Source organism: Oncorhynchus gorbuscha, linkage group LG18 (genome assembly GCF_021184085.1).
Source record: "Oncorhynchus gorbuscha isolate QuinsamMale2020 ecotype Even-year linkage group LG18, OgorEven_v1.0, whole genome shotgun sequence".
Taxonomy (NCBI): domain Eukaryota; kingdom Metazoa; phylum Chordata; class Actinopteri; order Salmoniformes; family Salmonidae; genus Oncorhynchus; species Oncorhynchus gorbuscha.
Window position 1 is genome coordinate 48,789,498 of NC_060190.1, and position 21,066 is coordinate 48,810,563.

At 42.7% G+C, this 21,066-nt stretch overlaps 2 protein-coding genes across 5 annotated transcripts; both read left to right on the forward strand.

The window, feature by feature from the left end:
* Window positions 1-2,447: 2,447 nt before the first annotated feature.
* srsf3b (serine and arginine rich splicing factor 3b) lies at window positions 2,448-7,304 on the forward strand. The gene is made up of 7 exons (XM_046312201.1): window positions 2,448-2,587; window positions 3,314-3,378; window positions 3,616-3,826; window positions 4,284-4,424; window positions 6,125-6,163; window positions 6,435-6,521; window positions 6,711-7,304. The coding sequence occupies exons 2-7, from the start codon at window positions 3,372-3,374 to the stop codon at window positions 6,736-6,738; spliced, it is 513 nt and encodes a 170-aa protein (XP_046168157.1). The 5' UTR covers window positions 2,448-2,587; window positions 3,314-3,371; the 3' UTR covers window positions 6,739-7,304.
* A 7,635-nt stretch (window positions 7,305-14,939) lies between these two features.
* On the forward strand, window positions 14,940-20,699 carry cdkn1a (cyclin-dependent kinase inhibitor 1A). Of its 4 annotated transcripts, none has more exons than XM_046311772.1 (3): window positions 14,940-15,040; window positions 18,703-19,151; window positions 19,314-20,699. In XM_046311772.1, the coding sequence occupies exons 1-3, from the start codon at window positions 14,970-14,972 to the stop codon at window positions 19,367-19,369; spliced, it is 576 nt and encodes a 191-aa protein (XP_046167728.1). In that variant the 5' UTR covers window positions 14,940-14,969; the 3' UTR covers window positions 19,370-20,699. The 4 variants fall into 4 exon arrangements, with proteins under 4 accessions (XP_046167728.1, XP_046167730.1, XP_046167729.1 ...); XM_046311774.1 differs by lacking the exon at window positions 14,940-15,040 and adding an exon at window positions 15,946-16,260; XM_046311773.1 differs by lacking the exon at window positions 14,940-15,040 and adding an exon at window positions 18,020-18,098.
* Window positions 20,700-21,066: the final 367 nt, after the last annotated feature.

Below are 21,066 nucleotides of genomic sequence, written 5' to 3' on the forward strand. Positions count from 1 at the left end.
GTTTGTACAGATGAATGTGGTACCTTCAGACGTTTGGAAATTGCTCCCAAGGATGAACCAGACTTGTGGAGGTCTTCAGGGAGAACTAGGCAATTCAAGTCCCCTTGGGTCCTGCCATAGATTTACACTAGAAGTGCCCGTCCAAGAAGGCTCAAGGTCATTGGCCACAGATAAAATGATGTCAAATCACTTATATCAAAATCTTAGCTAGCTAGCTAGACAAGCAGTCATCATGAATCACGTTGACAATCTACTGGCAAATTATTTTCAATCCTTGTCATATGAAGAGAAATTATAGATAAAACGTATTAGTGCTAATAATAGGCCATTGGACATAAACATTACACAACCAGTCGGAAATGGCAAATTCAACCATGAGTGGTTTGGAAGGAATCAGTGGCTAACTGCGATGCAAAGCAATCACTATTTTGCTTTCACTGCCTGCTATTCGGTGGAGAGGGTGTGTGGTCCAAGTTTGGGTTTAACGATTTAAAATATCTGTCTGAAAGGGTCTGTTTTCCAAGCTTGAAAGGATACACATTCACACAAAACACCATGGGCCAGAAAAGGTTGAATACATTGGCCATGCTATCAATACAGCATGACTTCTGCCAGGTTCAAAACAACTGGGAATCTCAGACTTCAGTGCGTTCAAGATATCTGGGAACATGGAGGAAAAAAGTAGCTCCAACTGGGAAAATAAGCTTTGAACGGTCATCCAACTTGGATTTCCAAGTCAGCAACTCGGGTCTTTTTCTTGTGATTCAACCTCTTCTTGTGATTCAACTAGTTCCTAGTTGTCTTGAAAGCACCATAAATCCAGATGATGACAAAGTTTGCCCACAAGTGAGCACAGCACAACAACTGTGAGTCCAAAAATAGGCCCATGTCTTGTATTCTGCTACATAAATTATGTAATATGCCAGGGATATATGTATACTTTAGCTAAGAAAGTAATCATTAGTGTATGTTGTGTAGTAAGCTGTTAGTAGCCCATGTGTCTCACCCTAAGAATTAGTTCCCTCTCCCCCTCAGAACTTAGACTATAGGTCTACTATTCTGACTTGGTGGTGCACATGTAGCCTATAGCCAGATTTGGAGAGATCTCATCAGCAAATATTGTAAAAGCTTTCATTGTTTGCTTATATGCCCCAGTTATTTATTCTACGTTTCTGACTTGGTGTACAGGGAGAAAACTGTAAGAACGGCCCATGTTCTGAATTTTGTCTTTGTCCATTTCAAAAGTGCTGAACAAATAGGCATATCATCCGTCTGAGCTCGGCTGTGACCGAGAGACCCATATGGTTCACAATTGACCCAGCGTCATCCGGGTTAGAGGACTCATCGTGCTCAAGCAACTCCTTGTGTTGGGCAGGGCGCCGGCAAGCTGACTGCGGTCGTCAGTTCGACAGTGTGTCCTCCAACACATTGGTGTGGCTGGCTTCCGGGTTAAGCGAGGAGTGTGTCAAGAAGCAGTGTGGATCCGTTTCCATTCCTACAGTTTAGTATAGGCAGTCAGCAGATGCAGCTTGCATACTAACTGGAATGTGAAAGGGCTGTCACAAACAGACTTGCCTTTTGATCTTTCTAATGTGTAATTGACCTGTGGGTGAAGTTCTTTTAATTCTTGAATGTGACAAAAAGTCCTGCAGGTCACATCCTACTGTACATGTGTCTTTATATTCCTTTGGAAGTCAGGTAGGATGATAATTTGGCTGATCTTCAGTAGTGGTGTGTGGGTAAAACCTCCAGGGAAGCCAAGCCAGGAAAAACAAACCATATTACAACCTATGTGTTGTGATAATTATGTTGTTTGCTCTATAACCTGTTAGTTCATATGCCTTGACAACGTGATATACAGTGGGGCAAAAAGTATTTAGTCAGCCACCAATTGTTCAAGTTCTCCCACTTAAAAAGATGAGAGAGGCCTGTAATTTTCATCATAGGTACACTTCAACTATGACAGACAAAATGAGAGAGAAAAAATCCAGAAAATCACATTGTAGGATTTTTAATGAATGTATTTACAAATTATGGTGGAAAATAAGTATTGGGTTCGTAAATGTCCTTCGCAAGAGGCTGGATGTATCTCACCAGAGAAAGCGAACTAAACAATGGGGGAGAAGGCCATGCAGGGGTAATCACAAATTACCACAACCACAAAGTCATAAACCCTGCATATTTCTACAATTGATCTTCTTAAAATTTTAATCTAAACCTAACCTTAACGTTTACCAAACTACTAACATTATGCCTAACCTTAAATTAAGACTAAAACGCTGTGATAACTAGTGGAAACCCCAAACAGCTCAGGGTGGAACCAATACCGTAAATCAACATATCCCATCGTCCCAATATCCATATCCACAGACGATATTAACGAAAATGTGAAGGGAGGCAGAGGGATTGAGGTCAAAAAGTTGATCAGTAGGTCATATCCGTCAGTTACGTAAGACGGATAGATAGTACACACGATCCATAAAGATTTCCGGTCTCCATTTTATTGTAGCTTGCAGATACAGACAGGCGGTTGGACGAAGGACGGGAAACGAATCGACTATCAGTGTTTGTTTTAAAATACGTTACGGTAAATAACCTCTAAATAATACAAAATGTGACACGTATTTCTATTTAGCAGTTAATATTGTTTCTTTGATAGTTATTCGAACTTTCTCTTGTATTCATATTAGCTAGCTGGCCCAAGTTAGCCATTTGTTTCTCAGGTAGCTAACGTTAGCTAACGAGTAGCTGAAATGGCTAGACCCAACTGTATCGCAGCAAGTAACTGATTATGTTGCAGTTCATTTGCAATTGTACTCTATGCAATTATACTCTCTCACACGTAGCCATGGCATGTGCAAATGGTGAACTAGTCAGTACAGGGACTGGGGAGGGAGCCAGCAAATGTTGAGGGTTATGGTTATCTCAGCAAGGCCCCTTCTTCCATTTTGCGTAGTAACGTATGTGAACAAAGGCTGGAGGTGTGATTGACGTTTACTAACGTTAGTTAGTAGTTTTACCCTGTTATTATAGTTTGTTATTGCAGAACCAATTAGCGATTTCACGGAAATAAGAAATCTCGCAATGCATTTCCACACCACTGGCTTTATTTATGCCCTATTGTTGCCTACCTCAAATTCAACCATAATGATTGTTATAAACACACCTGGCTGTTTGAATCTGGGTTTAATTGTATGTGGAGGACTATTTTTATCTAGGTGTTTTGAACAGACTATTGGCCTACTTGAATATACATTGTTGTTGTGTGAAATGTGTACGACATGAAAATCTAAATGGACAAATCTTCTTTCAGTTTCTCATTCACGTTTGCGGAATATCAATTTTTCTTTTGAAAATTGAGGCCTGTTGAAATGGGAGGTAATTTACTTACATTTTTGTTCCTTGCATGCCAATACAATTCACATAATTAGAGGTGTGTGTTCCAGAACTGCTTGAAGTAGCTTTTCTGGTTCATGTCTATCTGAATGCAATTGAGCCCCAGGTTCTTTTTACAGGTGCATGCCTTTAAACTTAAGTAAATTTGCTGATAGGCTGCCTTTTGAATAATGATTCCTAGAAAGCAAAACATACATGCTGTTTAATATTCTTTTTAAGATCCAGCCATGCACCGAGATTGCCCTCTCGACTGCAAGGTCTACGTGGGAAACCTGGGGAACAATGGCAATAAGACAGAGCTGGAGCGGTCATTCGGCTATTATGGGCCACTTCGCAGTGTCTGGGTAGCTAGGAACCCCCCAGGCTTTGCTTTTGTGGAATTTGAAGATCCAAGGGATGCAACCGACGCAGTGAGAGAACTTGATGGAAGGTAAAACCTAAGAACATTACATTTACATTAAGAACAAGTTCCTCTGGTGTAAAAATAACTGAATGATAGAATCAGGAAATTGAGGTCATTTTTCACGTTTTTGTTCCTTGCATCATTTGCATGCCAATACACTTGATAATTTGACAAAAATAAATGCAGATCATTTCAGAGGTGTGTTCCAGAACTGTTTGAAGTAGCTTTTCTGGTTTGTCCATCTGAATTCAAATGATCCACATGTGCTTTATACTCTGGTATAAAATAACTTAATGACAGAGCCTAGTTTACTTGGAGATATTTGTTTCCACTCTGATATTTGGAAGGACTGCCTATTCATTTTTGTTGCCACTTGCCTCCATTTAACTTCCTGAAAGGGGGTGAAACAAGGCCATGCATGACATAATGTTTTGGTGACTGTTTAACAGCATGCTCTGCGGTAACACTGTATTGCTCTGCACAGGACATTAAGTGGTTCCCGTGTGCGGGTGGAGCTGTCCAATGGTGAGAAACGCACCCGCAACCGGGGTCCTCCTCCATCGTGGAGCCGACGTCCTCGAGATGACCATCGTGGGCGTCGTGGTAGCCCGCCCGCCAGGCGCAGGTAACCCATCTCCCATACAGGGCTTTATGATAGCAATGCCCAACAGACTACTAATCCCTTTCTGTCCCTTTTACTAGTTAATCTACTTGTTTTGTTCCTGTCCTCTTTCCAAACTGCATCTCCTGTTTCGCTGCACCATATTGATAGTTTAGCACCTAGTGTTTGATAACCCCTTTTACAGTGGTTAGTGTAATGTGGTGCTGAAGGCATGCAGTTTTCATCTTCATTATCATTGTTTAATGACTTCCGGGGTACTTTAGATCCAGGGGGTGGGTACAGTGTGAAGTGAAGTGTGCTGATTTGTAAGCCAAGTTTAAGTGATAAGTACATTTGTGTTTTCTCTACCACATTTTCTCTAAATTTGGCTTGCAAGCTTTTCACTGTTACCTGAAGCACTGAACGTGTTTTGGAAGTAGGTGATTCATATTTCAAACCAGTACCTCACTATGAACCGGGTGGGAGGGAAGCTTAATGATGCTAGGTTGGTTGTTTTTGTTACAATTTGAGGTTGCTTTTTCTATTGACCATTTATATTAATAAAAATGAACCCCGTTACAGAGTCATCACCATGCCTCTTCTCACCACCCTCTGAGTCAGTCAACTAGTCCTCTTTCAGCATCATGTGACCATTGACCAGCGTGCCCCAATCAGCTTGGCTGATGTCGTGTCACATGGCCAGTCGTCAGGTTGCACCAGCCCATTGGTTCCTGCGCATGCAGTTCTCAGCCTCTTCCTCCTCCAACTTTAACCCAATCGGCAGCGGCCCTCCTCACATTCCCGACCAATCAGCGTTTTACGTCCCCAAATGTCTACACTGCAACCTACCAGCAGCAGCCCTCGGCTAACCAATAAAAGCAGGAAAAATCCACAGCCAGCCCCCATCCACCAGCCAACTAATCACCTCGCAGCATCTGGCCAGTCCTTTTCAGCCAAATCTGCCTACCCGGCCTACAGTCTACCTCCCCTTCGTCATTTCTAGCTTGTTGAAAACCAAACGACTAGTAAGTTTTACCTGCTTCATACAGTACACTGCTGATTACAAATTTAAAAGTGAAGAGAAAGCTGCTTTAAAAAAGGTTATCCTTTTTTATTTGAATCAAACAGGATTGATATTTCTCCCTCATTACTGTAATCCGTTGATTTAAAGGGGAATGAACATTTTTGAGAAACCATTAATTATTAATCTGTGAAGGTCTTTCTAATTGTTCAAAGGAGCTTTTCTGATCAGTGCTTTCCCTGGTTTAGGTCGCAGTGGTCCCATCTTGTGTGTGCTTTGCACTTGTGCTCAATATGTAGCCTTGAATTTACTGCAGCATTGAGAGCATTCTTACCCAATTTTTGCTCATTAATTATGTTACAACCCTCCATTTTCTTACCCCTTCCCATTTGGTATAATTGCACTTCTCTTTCTGGAGCATTTTTTTGTCATTCACTCAGCTGGCAGTATTAACTAACCATGGCCTTTTATGGGAGGCGATGACTGAATTTCAGATTACAAATGCCTTATCTGCAGTCACCCATTCCCATCCCTTTTGGGGGGGGGGGGGTGTAATAGACATTAACTTGGTTCCCCCAGAGGGGCAGTTTTTGGTGGGGACTGTAGAGTTCAGGGTAATTTGGGGGTTGGATGGGTTTGGAATCAATGGGCCACCAATGTATCATACTCTGCTTTTAACATCCTCTTATTCCTCCCTCCCCAGATCCCCACGTAGGAGGAGCTTCAGCCGCAGCCGAAGCAGGTATGTTGACAGCCATAAGAGATTCTAAAAGTTAACAGCCGTACTGTGGGCAAGTAAGATTAAGGCAGATTACTTTTCATGGAAGCATGGACTGAATGACCCAATTTTGAACCTTGTGTATGGTTCTGACAAGTATTTGATCTCTTAACACACCACAACCCAGCACAGCTTTCCTAACTTGTCAATGATTAGATCCTCTTGTCATTGTCAACAGGGGCCTCTGTAAAATTCAGGTTGATTTGGTTAATTCTCTTTTTCCTTCTGTATGCAGGTCTCTCTCCAGAGACAGGAAGAGGGAGAGATCTTTGTCCCGGGACAGGAACCACAAACCCTCAAGATCATTTTCCCGATCAAGGAGGTAAGCAGGGGGGGGGGGGGTTTAACAGACAGCAAAAAAATATTATCTTAGCAACAGTGAAACCACTTTAGTTGTGGCTTTTAAGGAACAGTAACAGGCCAATGGTGTAACATCTTTCTGAGGAAGTGCATGAATGCTCCAGGGTAAGTTTATATTAACACTCTGGCTTAACTGTTTTTCCCCTCGCAGCCGCTCCAGGTCTACGGAGAGAAAGTAAGGAAATGCATGGCAGTCGAGTTTGACGGCGAAGAAGATGAATGAACTTTTTTTTTTTTTTACGGATATTTTAGCGGTTTCGTTTTTGCTTCTCTGTGACATGTAAGGTATCCAATTCCTCTGTATTTTGTAAATAAGTTGGTATGCAGGTGTAACGCATGACTAAAATGGTTGTTAGTCCTGTTAATGCCAAGACATACCGTAGTTGTCCACAAGCAGTATTCCATTTCATCAATCATTATAAGCGTTCTCTATTTGTCCATGAGTACCAGCTCACGGGAACACACCATTCTAAATAGTCTAGTGCTCAAGTCATGTTCCATGTCAGCAAGATTAGTGTGTCTGGATGTGGTGGAAGGCTATGGTCAGCTATCCTATTGTCGGTTGATATACCGATATGTTTTCTATTGACCTCTAGGACTTCCACTATTCTTCCAGTTCCTGTTGGTAAAGGTTTGTCTTTGCAAATAACGGCACCCTTATTTTGACTACAATAGCCCACTGTTTTTCTTTTCCTTGATATTTGTACTACTTATGTTCTCTGAATTAAACTAGTTGTAAAAAGGCTTCTTACATTTCTTGTGTGGCAGTTTTTTCATTAATGATTCATTCTAAAATATGAAACTGAACTCAAAGGTGGTCTCATGTTGACATCCTGAAGCAACTAGAGAGAAGAAAAACGCTGACTACTATTCAATCATAAATCAATGGGAAATGCTGAGCATCATCATGACATTAGGCAGTGCTTACTGTATATTTGATGTGCTATGTGAACCTTAATTTGAGGTCTGAAAACATGAGACAATTGAGCAAACATTGTTAGAACAACCGTTGCTCTTTGTATGCACCACAATAGTTTACTGTTGTATTGCATACATTTCTGCTCGCCTTTATGGCCTCTAGTTGCACATACACTGATTGTACAAAACATGCTCTTTCCATGAAATACTGACCAGGTGAATAATGGTGAAAGCTATGATCCCTTATTGATGCCAGTTGTAAAGTCCACTTCAAACGGTGTAGATGAAGGGGTGGAGACAGGTAAAATATATTTTAAGCCTTGAGATGAGGATTGCTTATGTGTCATTTAGAGGGTAAATGGGCAAGACCAGATTTAAGGGCCTTTGAACAGGGTAGGGTATGGTATTAGGTTCCAGGCGCACTAGTTTGTGTGTCAAGAACTGCAATGCTGATGGGTTTTTCACGCTCAACAGTTTTCTCTGTGTATCAAGAATAGTCCACCACCCAAAGGACATCCAATCAACTTGACAGCAGTGGGAAGCATTGGTGTCAACATGGGCCAGTATCCCTGTGGAACACTAGACACCTTGTAGAGTCCAGTCCCCGATTGAGGCTGTAATGGGGGGGGGGGGGTGCGCGCAACTCAATGGGATGGTGTTCTTAATGTTTTGTATACTGTATTCTAGTCATGGCTCATCCTATATAACTACTGCTATACAAACCTTGTCTATTCACATACCGTCTATACACACCATTCATATACTGCATATTAGGATGAACTATGTCGAGAATACAGTTTACTGTAAATACACAGTACAAAACCCCATAGCAAAATGGATAGAACTGCAGGAAATTGGATTCCGGACCGGAGTCTGGAATATAAATAATATATCAAATGTATTTATATAGCCCATCTTATATCAGCTGATATCTCAAAAGTGTTTTATAGAAACCCAGCCTAAAACCCCCAAACAGCAAGCAATGCAGGTGTAGAAGCATGGTGGCTAGGGAAAAACTCCATAGAAAGGCCGAAACCTAGAGAGGAACCAGGCTATGAGGGGTGGCCAGTCCTCTTCTGGCTGTGCCGGGTGGAGATTATAACAACATGGCCAAGATGTTTAAATGTTCATAAATGACCAGCATGGTCAAATAATCACAGTTGTCAAGAGTGCAACAGGTCAGCACCTCAGGAGTAAATGTCAGTTGGCTTTTCATAACCAATCATTGAGAGTATCTCTACCGCTTCCACTGTCTCTAGAGAGTTGGAAACAGCAGGTCTGGTGAACAGGTCAGGGTTCCATAGCCGCAGGCAGAACAGTTGAAACTGGAGCAGCAGCACGGCCAGGAGGACTGGGGACAGCAAAGAGTCATCATGCCAGGTAGTCCTGAGACATGGTCCTAGGGCTCAGGTCCTCAGAGAGAGAAAGAAAGAGAGAATTAGAGAGCATACTTAAATTCACACAGGACACCGGATAAGACCGGAGAAATACTCCAGATATAACAGACTGACCCTAGCCCCCCGACACAAACTACTGCAGCATAAATACTGGAGGCTGAGACAGGAGGGGTCAGGAGACACTGTGGCCCCATCCGATGATACCTCCAGACAGGGCAAAACAGCCAGGATACAACCCCACCCATTTTGCCAAAGCACAGCCCCCACACCACTAGAGGGACATCTTCGACCACCAACTTACCATCCTGAGACAAGGCCGAATATAGCCCACAAAAATCTCCGCCATGGCACAACCTGAGAGGGGCACCAACCCAGACGGGAAGATCACATCAGTGACTTAACCCACTCAAGTGACGCACCCCTCCTAGGGATGGCATGGAAGAGCACCAGTAAGCCAGTGACTCAGCCCCTGTAATAGGGTGAGAGGCAGAGAATCCCAGTTGAGAGAGAGGAACCGGCCAGGCAGAGACAGCAAGGGTGGTTCGTTACTCCAGTGCCTTTCAGTTCACCTTCACACTCCTGGGCCAGACTACACGCAATCATAGGACCTACTGAAGAGATGAGTCTTCAATAAAGACTTAAAGGTTGAGACCGAGTCTGCGTCTCTCACATGGGTAGGCAGACCATTCCATAAAAATTGAGCTCTATAGGAGAAAGCCCTGCCTCCAGCTGTTTGCTTAGAAATTTAGGGACAATTAGGAGGCCTGCGTCTTGTGACCGTATAGTCCGTGTAGGTATGTACGGCAGGACCAGATCGGAAAGATAGGTAGGAGCAAGCCCATGTCATTCTTTGTAGGTTAGCATTAGCAACTTGACATCAGCCCTTGCCTTAACAGGAAACCAGTGTAGAGAGGCTAGCACTGGAGTAATATAATCAATTTTTTGGGTTCTAGTCAGGATTCTAGCAGCCACATTTAGCACTAACTGAAGTTTATTTAGTGCTTTATCCTGGTAGCCGGAAAGTAGAGAATTGCAGTAGTCTAAACTAGAAGTGACAAAAGCATGGATTAATTTTTCTGCATAATTTTTGGACAGAAAATGTCTGATTTCTGCAATGTTACGTAGATGGAAAAAAGCTGTCCTTGAAACAGTCTTGATATGTTCGTCAAAAGAGAGATCAGGGTCCAGAGTAATGCCGAGGTCCTTCACAGTTTTATTTGAGACGACTGTACAACCATCAAGATTAATTGTCAGATACAACAGAAGAGCTTTTTGTTTCTTGTTACCTAGAACAAGCATCTCTGTTTTGTCCAAGTTTAAAAGTAGAAAGTTTGCAGCCATCCACTTCCTTATGTCTGAAAAACAGGCTTCCAGTGAGGGCAATTTTGGGGCTTCACCATGTTTCATCAAAATGTACAGCTGCGTGTCACCTGCATAGCAGTGAAAGTTAACATTATGTTTTTGAATGATATCCCCAAGAGGTATATAGTGTATACATAAAGTTGGTGGTTACGTTCAAAGTTCTTGTGTTGAAATCCCTCCATTATTACAAAGCAGGAGTGTATTACAGGCTTTCTGGGAGTCCATAAAGAGTTATGTTTCAGAGTTTTGTTACGAAATCATGTGAATTTAGTGGAGTTGTAAGTGTTTAACCCATTCATGATAACATTCATGATAACTTGACCAAGTGGCCTAGTCATTTGTGCAATACATTATTATAAAAACTGTCAATTTTTAAGAATAGCCACCTGGAAGTCTGAAGTGATGGAGAACACATTGTACATCATAGATACCAAAATGTAATGTTTATTTGGCCAAAGAGCTCTATTTTCATGTCATCTGACCATAGCACCAGTTCCAATCCAAACTCCAGGCAGTGCTTTGGTCAGACAACCTGTAAATTGAGCTCTTTGGCCACGCACACCAGTGTTGGGTTTGGCATTGAAAAACAGAAGCATATGCCTGTGGTAAAATATGGTGGTACATCTTTGATGTTATGGGGGCTATTTTGCTTCCATTGGTTCTGTGGCCCTTGTTAAAGTCAACAACATCAACGACAAGTACCTGGACATTTTCATCAACTTTACCAAGAACCTGGTTGCCTCTGCTCGGAGGCTGACACTTGGCCGCAAGTGGATCTTCCAGCAAGACAATAACCCCAAGCACACATCAAAATCCACAAATAAAAAGTTAATTAACCACAAAATCTACATTTTGCAATGGCAACCTCAGTTTCCAGATTTGAACCCCATTGAAAACCTGTGGTTTGAATTGAAGAGGGCATTTCATAAACAAAGGATATCAAGGATCTGGAAATATTCTTAATGGAAGAATGGTCTAAGATCCCTCCCCATGTGTTCTCCAAACCCATAAAACAGTTTGAAAAAGGCTGTGTTGTTATCCTCGCAAGGGGGAGAGTGCTGGAGAACTGAAACAGGTGCTAATAATTGTGACCCCTATCTTTTTGAGTTTTTTAAATTCAATGTTACACAAAATCTCTTTCTCTGAGCAATTGTGTTAATATAAAATAATAATTTTTAGCATGCAATATAGCTCAGTATTTAAATTATTTATTTTACAGTCATTTTTACTCATCTTTATCAAGGGTGCCAAAAATGATGGTGTTACATTCTGACCTTAGTTCCTTTGTTTTCAGTCTTTGTGTGTCTGCACCAGACAGAACTGTTTCAGTTGTTTCTTTGTTGATTTGTTATTCAGTGTTCCGTTTTGATGATTATTAAAAATCATGAACACTTACCACGCTGCACCTTGGTCCTCACCTTCTTCCACCGACGACAGCCGTTACAGAAACACCCACCACCAAAGGACCAAGCAGCGTGGTAACGGGCAGCAGCAGCAGCGATCGCAGGACTCCTGGACATGGGAGGAGATTCTGGACGGCAAGGGACCCTGGGCACAGGCTGGAGAATATCGCCGCCCCCAGGCTGAGCTGGAGGCAGCGAAAGCCGAGAGGCGGTGGTATGAGGAGGCAGCACGGCGGCGTGGTTGGAAGCCCGAGAGGCAGCCCCAAAAATGTTTTGGGGGGGGCACATGGGGTGTGTGGCTAAGTCAGGTAGGAGACCTGAGCCAACTCCCCATGCTTACCGTGGAGAGAGATGGACCGGGCAGGCACCATGTTATGCCGTGAGGCGCACAGTGTCCCCGGTGTGTGTGCATAGCCCGGTGCGGTACATTGCAGCACCTCGTATCGGCTGGGCTAGAGTGGGCATCGAGCCAGGTGCCATGAAGCCGGCTCAGCGCATCTGGTCTCCAGTGTGTCTCCCCGGGCCGGTGTACATGGCACCAGCCCTACGCATGGTGTCCCCGGTTCGCCAGCACAGCCCAGTGCGGGCTATTCCACTTCGCCGCACTGGCCTGGCTACGGGGAGCATTCAGCCAGGTAGGGTTGGGCAGGCTCGGTGCTCGAGACCTCCAGTGCGCCTCCATGGTCCGGTCTATCTGGTGCCGCCTCCACGCACCAGCCCTCCGGTGGCAGCCCCCCGCACCAGGCTGTCTCTCCGTCTCCTCCCTACAGGTGCTCCCGCCTGTCCAGCGCTGCCAGAGCCTTCCTCCTGCCCAGCGCTGCCAGAGTATCCCATCTGTCCTGAGCTGCCAGAGTCTCCCGTCTGTCCTGAGCTGCCAGAGTCTCCCGTCTGTCCTGAGCTGCCAGAGTCGCCCGCCTCAGGAGCTGCCAGAGCCGCCCACCAGTCAGAAACTGCCAGAGCCGGCCGCCACTCAGGAGCTGCCAGAGCCGCCCGCCAGTCAGGAGCTGCCAGAGCCGCACGCCAGTCAGGAGCTGCCAGAGCCGCCGGTCAGTCAGGAGTTGCCAGAGCCGCCGGTCAGCCAGGAGCTGCCAGAGCCGCCAGTCAGCCAGGAGCTGCCAGTCAGCCAGGAGCTGCCAGCGCCGCCAGTCAGCCAGGAGCTGCCAGAGCCACCAGTCAGCCAGGAGCTGCCAGAGCCGTCAGTCAGCCAGGAGCTGCCAGAATCGCCTGTCATGCCAGCGATGCCAGAATCTTGCTTCACTCCGGAGCTGCCGGAGTCTCCTGTCCGTCTGGTGCTGCCAGAATCTCCCATCCGTCCGGTGCTGCCGGAATCTCCCGTCCATTCAGGACCCGTGGCTAGGGTCCCCAGTCCGAGGTCGGCGGCGAGCGTCGCCTCTCTTAAGAGGCCACGGAGGTGAATAAAGCGTAGAAAAACTATGGTGAAGTGGGGTCCACGTGGACAAGGTATGACAGCAAGCCATGCTTTTGTTTATCTGGCCACAGTTTCAAATGCTAAATCTTTTACATTTGTGGCACAAAACCAAAGCATTGATTGCTGTCATACCTTGTCCATAGACTGCTTACACGGTAAGGAAACCAATATGTAATTTCGTAATTCAGATGAACTATCCCTTTAAGTAGGCCTACATAATATTTGTCACATAGCACGAGAATTGATATATACTGTTTTAACAAGCTACGTAGTTTTGTGGATAGGCGTGACAGAGTAGGATTTAATGTTTGTACTATGTTGCATGCATCTTACACTGGAAATCAAATCAAATTATATATTACATCTTTACAGACAATGAATCCAAGGGCGGAGAGTGCGCAGGAGAGAAGCACAGTTAGGCAGAAGAAAACGTCAGGAGTTGGAAGAGAAGTTGGAAAAGTATAAACCTCCACTTCGCCCAGATGTCATCAAGTCTCACCCCAGGGACAATGGTGTATCGTGAACTACAATGAACAACCATACCCTGGCATTATACTGGAGGTTGAAGAACATAATGTCAAAGTCAAGTGCATGCACAAAAATGGTGTCAACAAGTTCTACTGGCCAAGCCCAAGAGATGATATCAACTGGTATGGGGATGACCAGATTGTCTGTCTGATGCCAGAGCCACTGAACAAAAGATCAGTTCAAATTTGCAACAGTATCTGGAATTACTTGGAGGAGCACCTGACTGTGTGAAAGTGGCAGATGTGAACTGGCTACAAGTAAAGAAGCTGTCAGTAGCTAGAAAGCAATGGAGATTGGCTCAGAGATGATAAGAGATGGACACGACACAATAACATGGCAGAGACAAACATATCTGGGTAGCCTAGTGGTTAGAGCGTTGGACTAGTAAACGGAAGGTTGCAAGTTCAAATCCCTGAGCTGACAAGGTACGTCATTGGTATTATACTGTATGCATATTGGTGATCTGGCATCAGTTGCCCAATTTAATTAAATATGGTTTTTGTATCTACCTAACTGTTGCTATATTCATTAGTAAACATTTTAAGGATATGATCATTCGATTTTGATGACTCAACCTCTATTTCTAATGTTACAACACAAACTATAGTATAAATGGAAAAGTGTCAGACAATAGAACTTTACAGATGCATGTTTAAAGTAAATTATTACTAATCCAAACAATTTCTTAATATTATCTTTAACATTTTCTGTCTTTCATTATATATGAAAATGAAAAACAGAAATTAGATTCCAGAAAGCCTGAATTGTCATCTAAAATATAGGTAACACCAGTGACAAAAAGACAGCACAAGCATTTTATGTCATGTGGTAAAAAATATAAATATGTCAAACTGTAATGTATGTTGATTTATAATGTTAAGGGGTTAACTATTATCTGACTAAGATTTTTTTTATTTTTAAGAATTACTATTTGTAAAAGTTGGCTGTTCAAAAAGGCACCATTTTCATAGAATGACCCACATGTATTTCTAAATGTATTTTCGCAATGCTCGCGAACCCGACGCGGGCGGTGTGATCAGCATTTGGGTCATCTAGCGACTTCGAACGCCAAATCAAGCAACCAGATGCGATTCTCACTGAAAAATAGTTGGCAACACTGATCATTCCCCCCGAATTTGTGAAAACCAAACTCATTTTTAGATCTCAGCCATTATAGCGTCTATGACAACATGGGCAGCGCTATTGAGGCCCATATGAATCCCCACCCATTTGACTACTTTGGTTGCAGTCAAAACACTTAAAAGAAACACCATATCCCCTCAGACATCAAATTAAGTGTACACTTCTGTTGTCATATCATGACGTCTGACGAGTATACACTTGCAGGGAAGGACGGAAGGACAGATTTTTAAATGGACCGCCCGTTCCCAAAAATTCGTCAATCGTTCAACGCGATGATTGTGTTTTCAGCCACCGGTAGCGTGTGAGTGCTTTATATGCGCTACAGTCAATTATGATTGCATGTCTACTTACATTAAATATATCATTATTAATATTCGCCCACTGTATGGTAGCTAGCTAAATAACGTTAGCCTGCCTAGCTGGAACTTCTGAAGAAGGAACATGTTTTATTTATACAATTTCCAAAAGCTAACCAAACAAAAACATCATTACTTTTACGAGACGTGTTTGTGCCGTAATGTGCATTGGTAGCATATTTCTCATTTATTTACATTCGTTTTTACTTACACTTGTATGTTGACTCTATTGACATTGACGTTACATTTTGGCGGACTTTTCTTAGCGGTTGTACAATCGTCGCGAATTGAATTAATAGGAGTTTCAGGCCCCGAAGTGAAGATAATTGTACAGTACACTCACAAATTCGACTAAAGATGAGGGGCTTACGTTGCAAATTTACCATGCTTGTCTCATCATTTGAACCGCCCGCCAAGATGGTGAAGGGGATTCCCCCAAGGGGCATAAAAACTGGACAGTTTCATCTCAATCTCTTCATTCAAAGACTCAATCATGGACACTCTTCCTGACAGTTGTGGCTGCTTTGCGTGATGAATCGTTGTCTCTACCTTCTTGCCCTTTGTGCTGTTGTCTATGCACAATAATTTTTGTACCATGTTTTGTGCCGCTACCATGTTATTGTAATGTGTTGCTGCCTTGCTATGTTGTGTTAGGTCTCTCTTTATGTAGTGTTGTGTTGCCTCTTTTGTCCTATATTTATATTTTAATCCGAGCCCCGTCCCGCAGGAGGCCTTTTTGTAGGCCGTCATTGTAAATAAGAATTTGTTCTTAACTGACGTGCCTAGTTAAATTAAATAAATAAAGTGGACGAGGGTGTGTCTTTTATAAGTCTGAACCGCAGCCTTTGACTACTTTAAAATGGCTGAAGCATGGGGGAAGGTGCTGCCGATGTTAAACTTGCCATTTGGCCACTAGAGGCCTCTATCATTCTCTACTATAAAACCCCACTTCTGCATCACTAGAACACTGAGAAAGGTATCGAGCAAAGAGAAGCAGCCATCCGTGAGGGTTTGAGTTGATTTAGTTGTGTAACAAGGATTTCGTTTTGAGAAAATTGGTATGCTAAGAAAAAGTTTACTTAACGTTGGCTAACGTCGTTTGTTTCATTTGATCTTCAAAAAGTAACCCGCATAAACCTAAAAAGGGACCTTTGCCTGACGGCTAGTAAGTAAAATCTTAAAATATCTATGCATGCTATTTTTTTTAAATGTAAATTGAAAAGGCCTGTCGATTTGTAGGCTATAGACCAATGGAAATGTATTATTTCATACAACTGAACGAATGCAAGTTGTAATCATCCTCACAGTTAACCTTGCTGTTGGTGGCTATGGTTTGATAAGATACGTTTTTGTCAATGATACAATGTGTTTGCTTATTAGTCATACATTTTTGTCATTTTTCACTGGGTCAACAACATCTGTCCACTGGAAACCGTGTGTATTGATTTCCTCAGTTACGGGTTCAAACGATTTTCAGATTCACGTGGGGTGTAGTAGTAAGTGGGCAGGTTCTGAAGTCATGTGCGTCTGCTGTATTTCTCCCGCCACTTACTCGAATCCGCCCCTTTCAGTGATGTCAACGGAGAGCTCTTTGCGTGAAAAGAGGAAATAAGGGTTTCTCCTGTCACGTTTCCATATATTTACCATTTTTTTGTAGACTATTCGTTTACTGTAGCTAGTTAACTCTGTTTGTATTGTTTTGAATGACATCAGCCATGGTATCATGAAGATACTGTAAGATTAGACCCACATCGACCCCATACTCAACTCCCAGTTTGATATGTTCACTTCACATAAGTTAACATTTTGAAAAGTGTATTTTTGATTTTGAGTACTTATAACAGAAATGCCCAGTAATGTGATAATGGATAATACAGGGATTTTAATGTCTCGCCCAGAGTCTAGTTATGTAAAAACAGGCCTAGGCCTTAAATCTGATTTGTAATGTAACTTCTAACTATACTGATGTCTTAGTCATGGGGCATGCCTTCAAATTCTCAGACATGTCTCATGTAATGACTTCAGGCCAGTGTGTTCTGCAGCCTTGCCCATGTGTGACTGCCTACCCTGTCAGGTGATTTCTCAGCAGTTTGGAGCTCCTTGGGATATGATTTTCTCTCCCAGGTTTTTTAAAAACAAAATGAGAACAGAAAAGTCCAACTCATGAGGATGTTGTGGGATGGGGTTGAGTTTGCTTTGAGTGAAATTGTGTGTAAATAACTTGACTGACTGTACCAGATCTACTTCCAGTTTGATCTGGCAAAGTTCCCCCTGCATGTCTCAAAGGGCCCCATCCCGGATATCTCCTACAATTGAGTAATTGTAGGAGATATCCGTGATCCCATCTTCCCCCATTTCCTACATATTATGCACTTCAAGGAAATAATACATTTGCAACTCTGTATGTGTAAAAAAAATATAATAGAACTGATTTTTCTTGCATGGCAATGAATGGTAAAGAATGTGGTTCCTTGTCAAAAATGTATACATTTAGCTTACAGTTCCATAAATACGGCTTGTGTAATTATCTCCTAAGGGAGTAATAGAAGCCTCTGCTTCCCTTAGGGTAGACTTTGTTATTGCAAGGGAAGGTTCTTTACCATGAGAGTGCTCTGTGGTCATAGAGCAAGAATATGAGGGCTGGGATTTGACACTCAACACACCTGAACCCCTATTTAACCATTGTCTGACAGGGAAATAGATAGAAAATTATGAAACATGACAATAGTGTCAGTTGATAGTAGTGGTACATTCAGACTAGTTATGTAATTACATGAAATATGTTTTTCTTAAATTATGGATGAACACTGGTGCCTTGTAGTTATTGTACTACAGTCATACGGGTTGATGTTCAGGACTTGTCTCTACATGTCCATAGAGCTTTGCCCAGACATGTACTAGATCAGGAAAATAGGAAGGCTTTGTGAATCACTGTCTGATGGCTGTTAAATACAACTGCAGCGTTCTCAATACACAGTCCAGTTCCTCAGTTACACATATGAAGTAAGTTACAATTTTTTTTGAGAGAGAGTTTTACTTGTGCATAAATGGTAAGTTCTTTATTGGTTGTGGTAGGCTATACAACTTGTTACATTTAGTATTGTTTAAGTGATTATGGTTTGATAGTTGGTTTTGAATTTATATTGGAATATCAAATTATAGGATGCCATTTACTCATTTGTTTTGGTTTGATGGTTTTTGGTGATAGGGTGATTAAGATAATTTCATTATGTTAGTTTAATAGTTGAGGTTTAAATCTGTGAGAAACAGTCTTGGTCTTACATACATTCTTGCTATCATCTTTACCTATGTTCAGAGAAGTATCTGATTGGTTGCAGTGGAACATTGCATGATTTTTGTTTTTTTTACCACTTCAGTGCTTTTAGATAGTTTTGCTATTCTGTAGTAGACTCAAGAAGGGGACTCAATAGTGTGACATACTCAAAGTACATCCTGTGTATACATTTGATATGACTTCTTTTCACATGATCTTACTGATGACGTCACTGTTTCCTGGACAGCGGCTCAGACCACTATCCTCTTGCTGTGCTCTATGTGCCCAGTCAACTAACCATGCTATCCTCTCCCTGTGTCCCCTGCAATCTAGAACCAGAACAACCATGGCCAGTCGTAAGCGCATCCTGATCTCTCTGGGGAAAAGTCCTGCCAGGCAGAACCTGTTTGGCCCTGTTGACCGTGAGCAGCTGCAGCAGGAGTACCAGGACACCCTGCGCAGAGACCTGGAGGACGCCTGTCGCCGCTGGGGCTTCGACTTCCTGTCAGATAAGCCTCTGGCTGGGGGAGACTTCCAGTGGGAAGAGGTACCGGGCACCAAGGTGCCTCTCCTCTACCTGCCCTGCCTGTTGAGTCAGGGGGAGGCACAGAAGATCAGAGGGCCGGCAGCATCCACAGGGAGAGTCAGAGCGGGGCCATGGCACCGTGGTAAGGAAAACATCCCTTGCACCCCTGAGAAGTACAGAGCCAACCTCCAGAACCTGGAGAAACCGCAAGACAAGAACGAGAACAAACTGAAGAGAAAACAGACCAACCTCACAGGTAGGAGGATTGGTGTGGTGGGTGGATGTAGGGGATGTTTTTTGGGTAGGGGATATTTTGGGGGGAGGGTTTATAAGTTGTTAGGGTTGAACTGCTGGTTTACTTCAATTAAGTTTTGAACACCGAGTCAAATGCTAATAAAACATTGTTTGGTGTCTGCAGATTTCTACCAAGCCAAGAAGAGAGTGGTGGGTATGTCGCTTAAGTCAGGCCGGTGATTTCAGAGACACAGTCACAGCTGCCAGGGAGCCAACAGTCGGACAAAACCACAGCAAGCACTACTTCTCTCAGGAACCCACACGCTGAATAGACTGAGTGCATACAGTACACTTACCAGGAGGAATACATAACCAATCCTCTAAACAAACGCAGTGAAAAATGAAACCAACTATTTTATTGCATCCATTACCGATGCATACTGTTTTATTTTTATATCCATGTAGGTTAACCGATGTACAATTGATTTCAATGTAAGGGGGCTTGTGTTCTCCCTGTGGTAAGGAGGGACATTCTAATGGTGCATCCATGACCATTTGTGAGTCATGAAAGAACATCCTCTGCACCTTTATGACCGTTTAGTGTAAGGAAGACTTAAAAATCTAAGTCTGGACAGTTAAGGTCCTGCATTCCACAGCACTGACATAGACCAATCGAAACCATGCCTCTGGGTCTACACATAAATCGTCTTGTTTTGATGACATGTTGAAATTATGAAACCGTACTGTTTACGGTGCTGAGTTTGAATCTACTATAATATGGTGTCACATTGAGAGGACGCTTGAAAGAAATGACCACAACAACACAATAGTCTTCAACAGTCTTTCCAGCTCAAATATCCAAATGTTTGGATTGATGTTTTTTTCATTATGCTGTGTCTCTCATGAAGAGGGCCAGGAATCATGTTATTGTCTGTCATTTGCAAACACTTCCTTTCCAATGTATGTATTGTTGTACATGAGATTTCACTATTTAAATATGTGTCTCAACATGTACACATAGGAATCTACTTGAAGGGTACTGCTCTGCATAAAATTATGCAAACTCCTGTATAGAAATGGCACTCTTTTTTTTTTTCACCTTTTATTTTAGGCAAGTCAGTTAAGAACAAATTCTTATTTTCAATGACGGTTAGGAACAGTGGGTTATAACTGCCTTGTTCAGGGGCAGAATTACAGATTTTTACCTTGTCAGCTCAGGGTTTTGATCTTGCAAACTTCCGGTTACTAGTCCAATGCTCTAAACACTAGGCTACCTGCCACCCAATGTCCCCCCCTTTCTACCTAACTAGGGCTTCTTGCTATAATACTCTTGGGAATTTGTTGATAGGGACCTCTGCTATGTTCTTTCAAGCTTTTCAAGTATTTTTACAAAGTCTATTTAACATCTGAACACAAAGCCAGACATTCACCTTTCCTTAGATACAGTGAGGGGGAAAAGTAGTTAATCCCCTGCTGATTTTGTTCTTTTGCCCACTGACAAAGAAATGATCCGTCTATAATTTTAATGGTAGGTTTATTTGAACAGTGAGAGACAGAATAACAACAAAAAAATCCAGAAAAACACATGTCAAAAATGTTATGAATTGATTTGCATTTTAATGAGGGAAATAAGTATTTGACCCCCTCTCAATCAGAAAGATTTCTGGCTCCCAGGTGTCTTTTATACAGATAACGAGCTGAGATTAGGAGCATACTCTTAAAGGGAGTGCTCCTAATCTCAGTTTGTTACCTGTATAAAAGACACCTGTCCACTGAAGCAATCAATCATATTCCAAACTCTCCACCATGGCCAAGACCAAAGAGCTCTCCAAGGGTGTCAGGGACAAGATTGTAGACCTACACAAGGCTGGAATGGGCTACAAGACCATTGCCAAGCAGCTTGGTGAGAAGGTGACAACAGTTGGTGCGATTTTTCA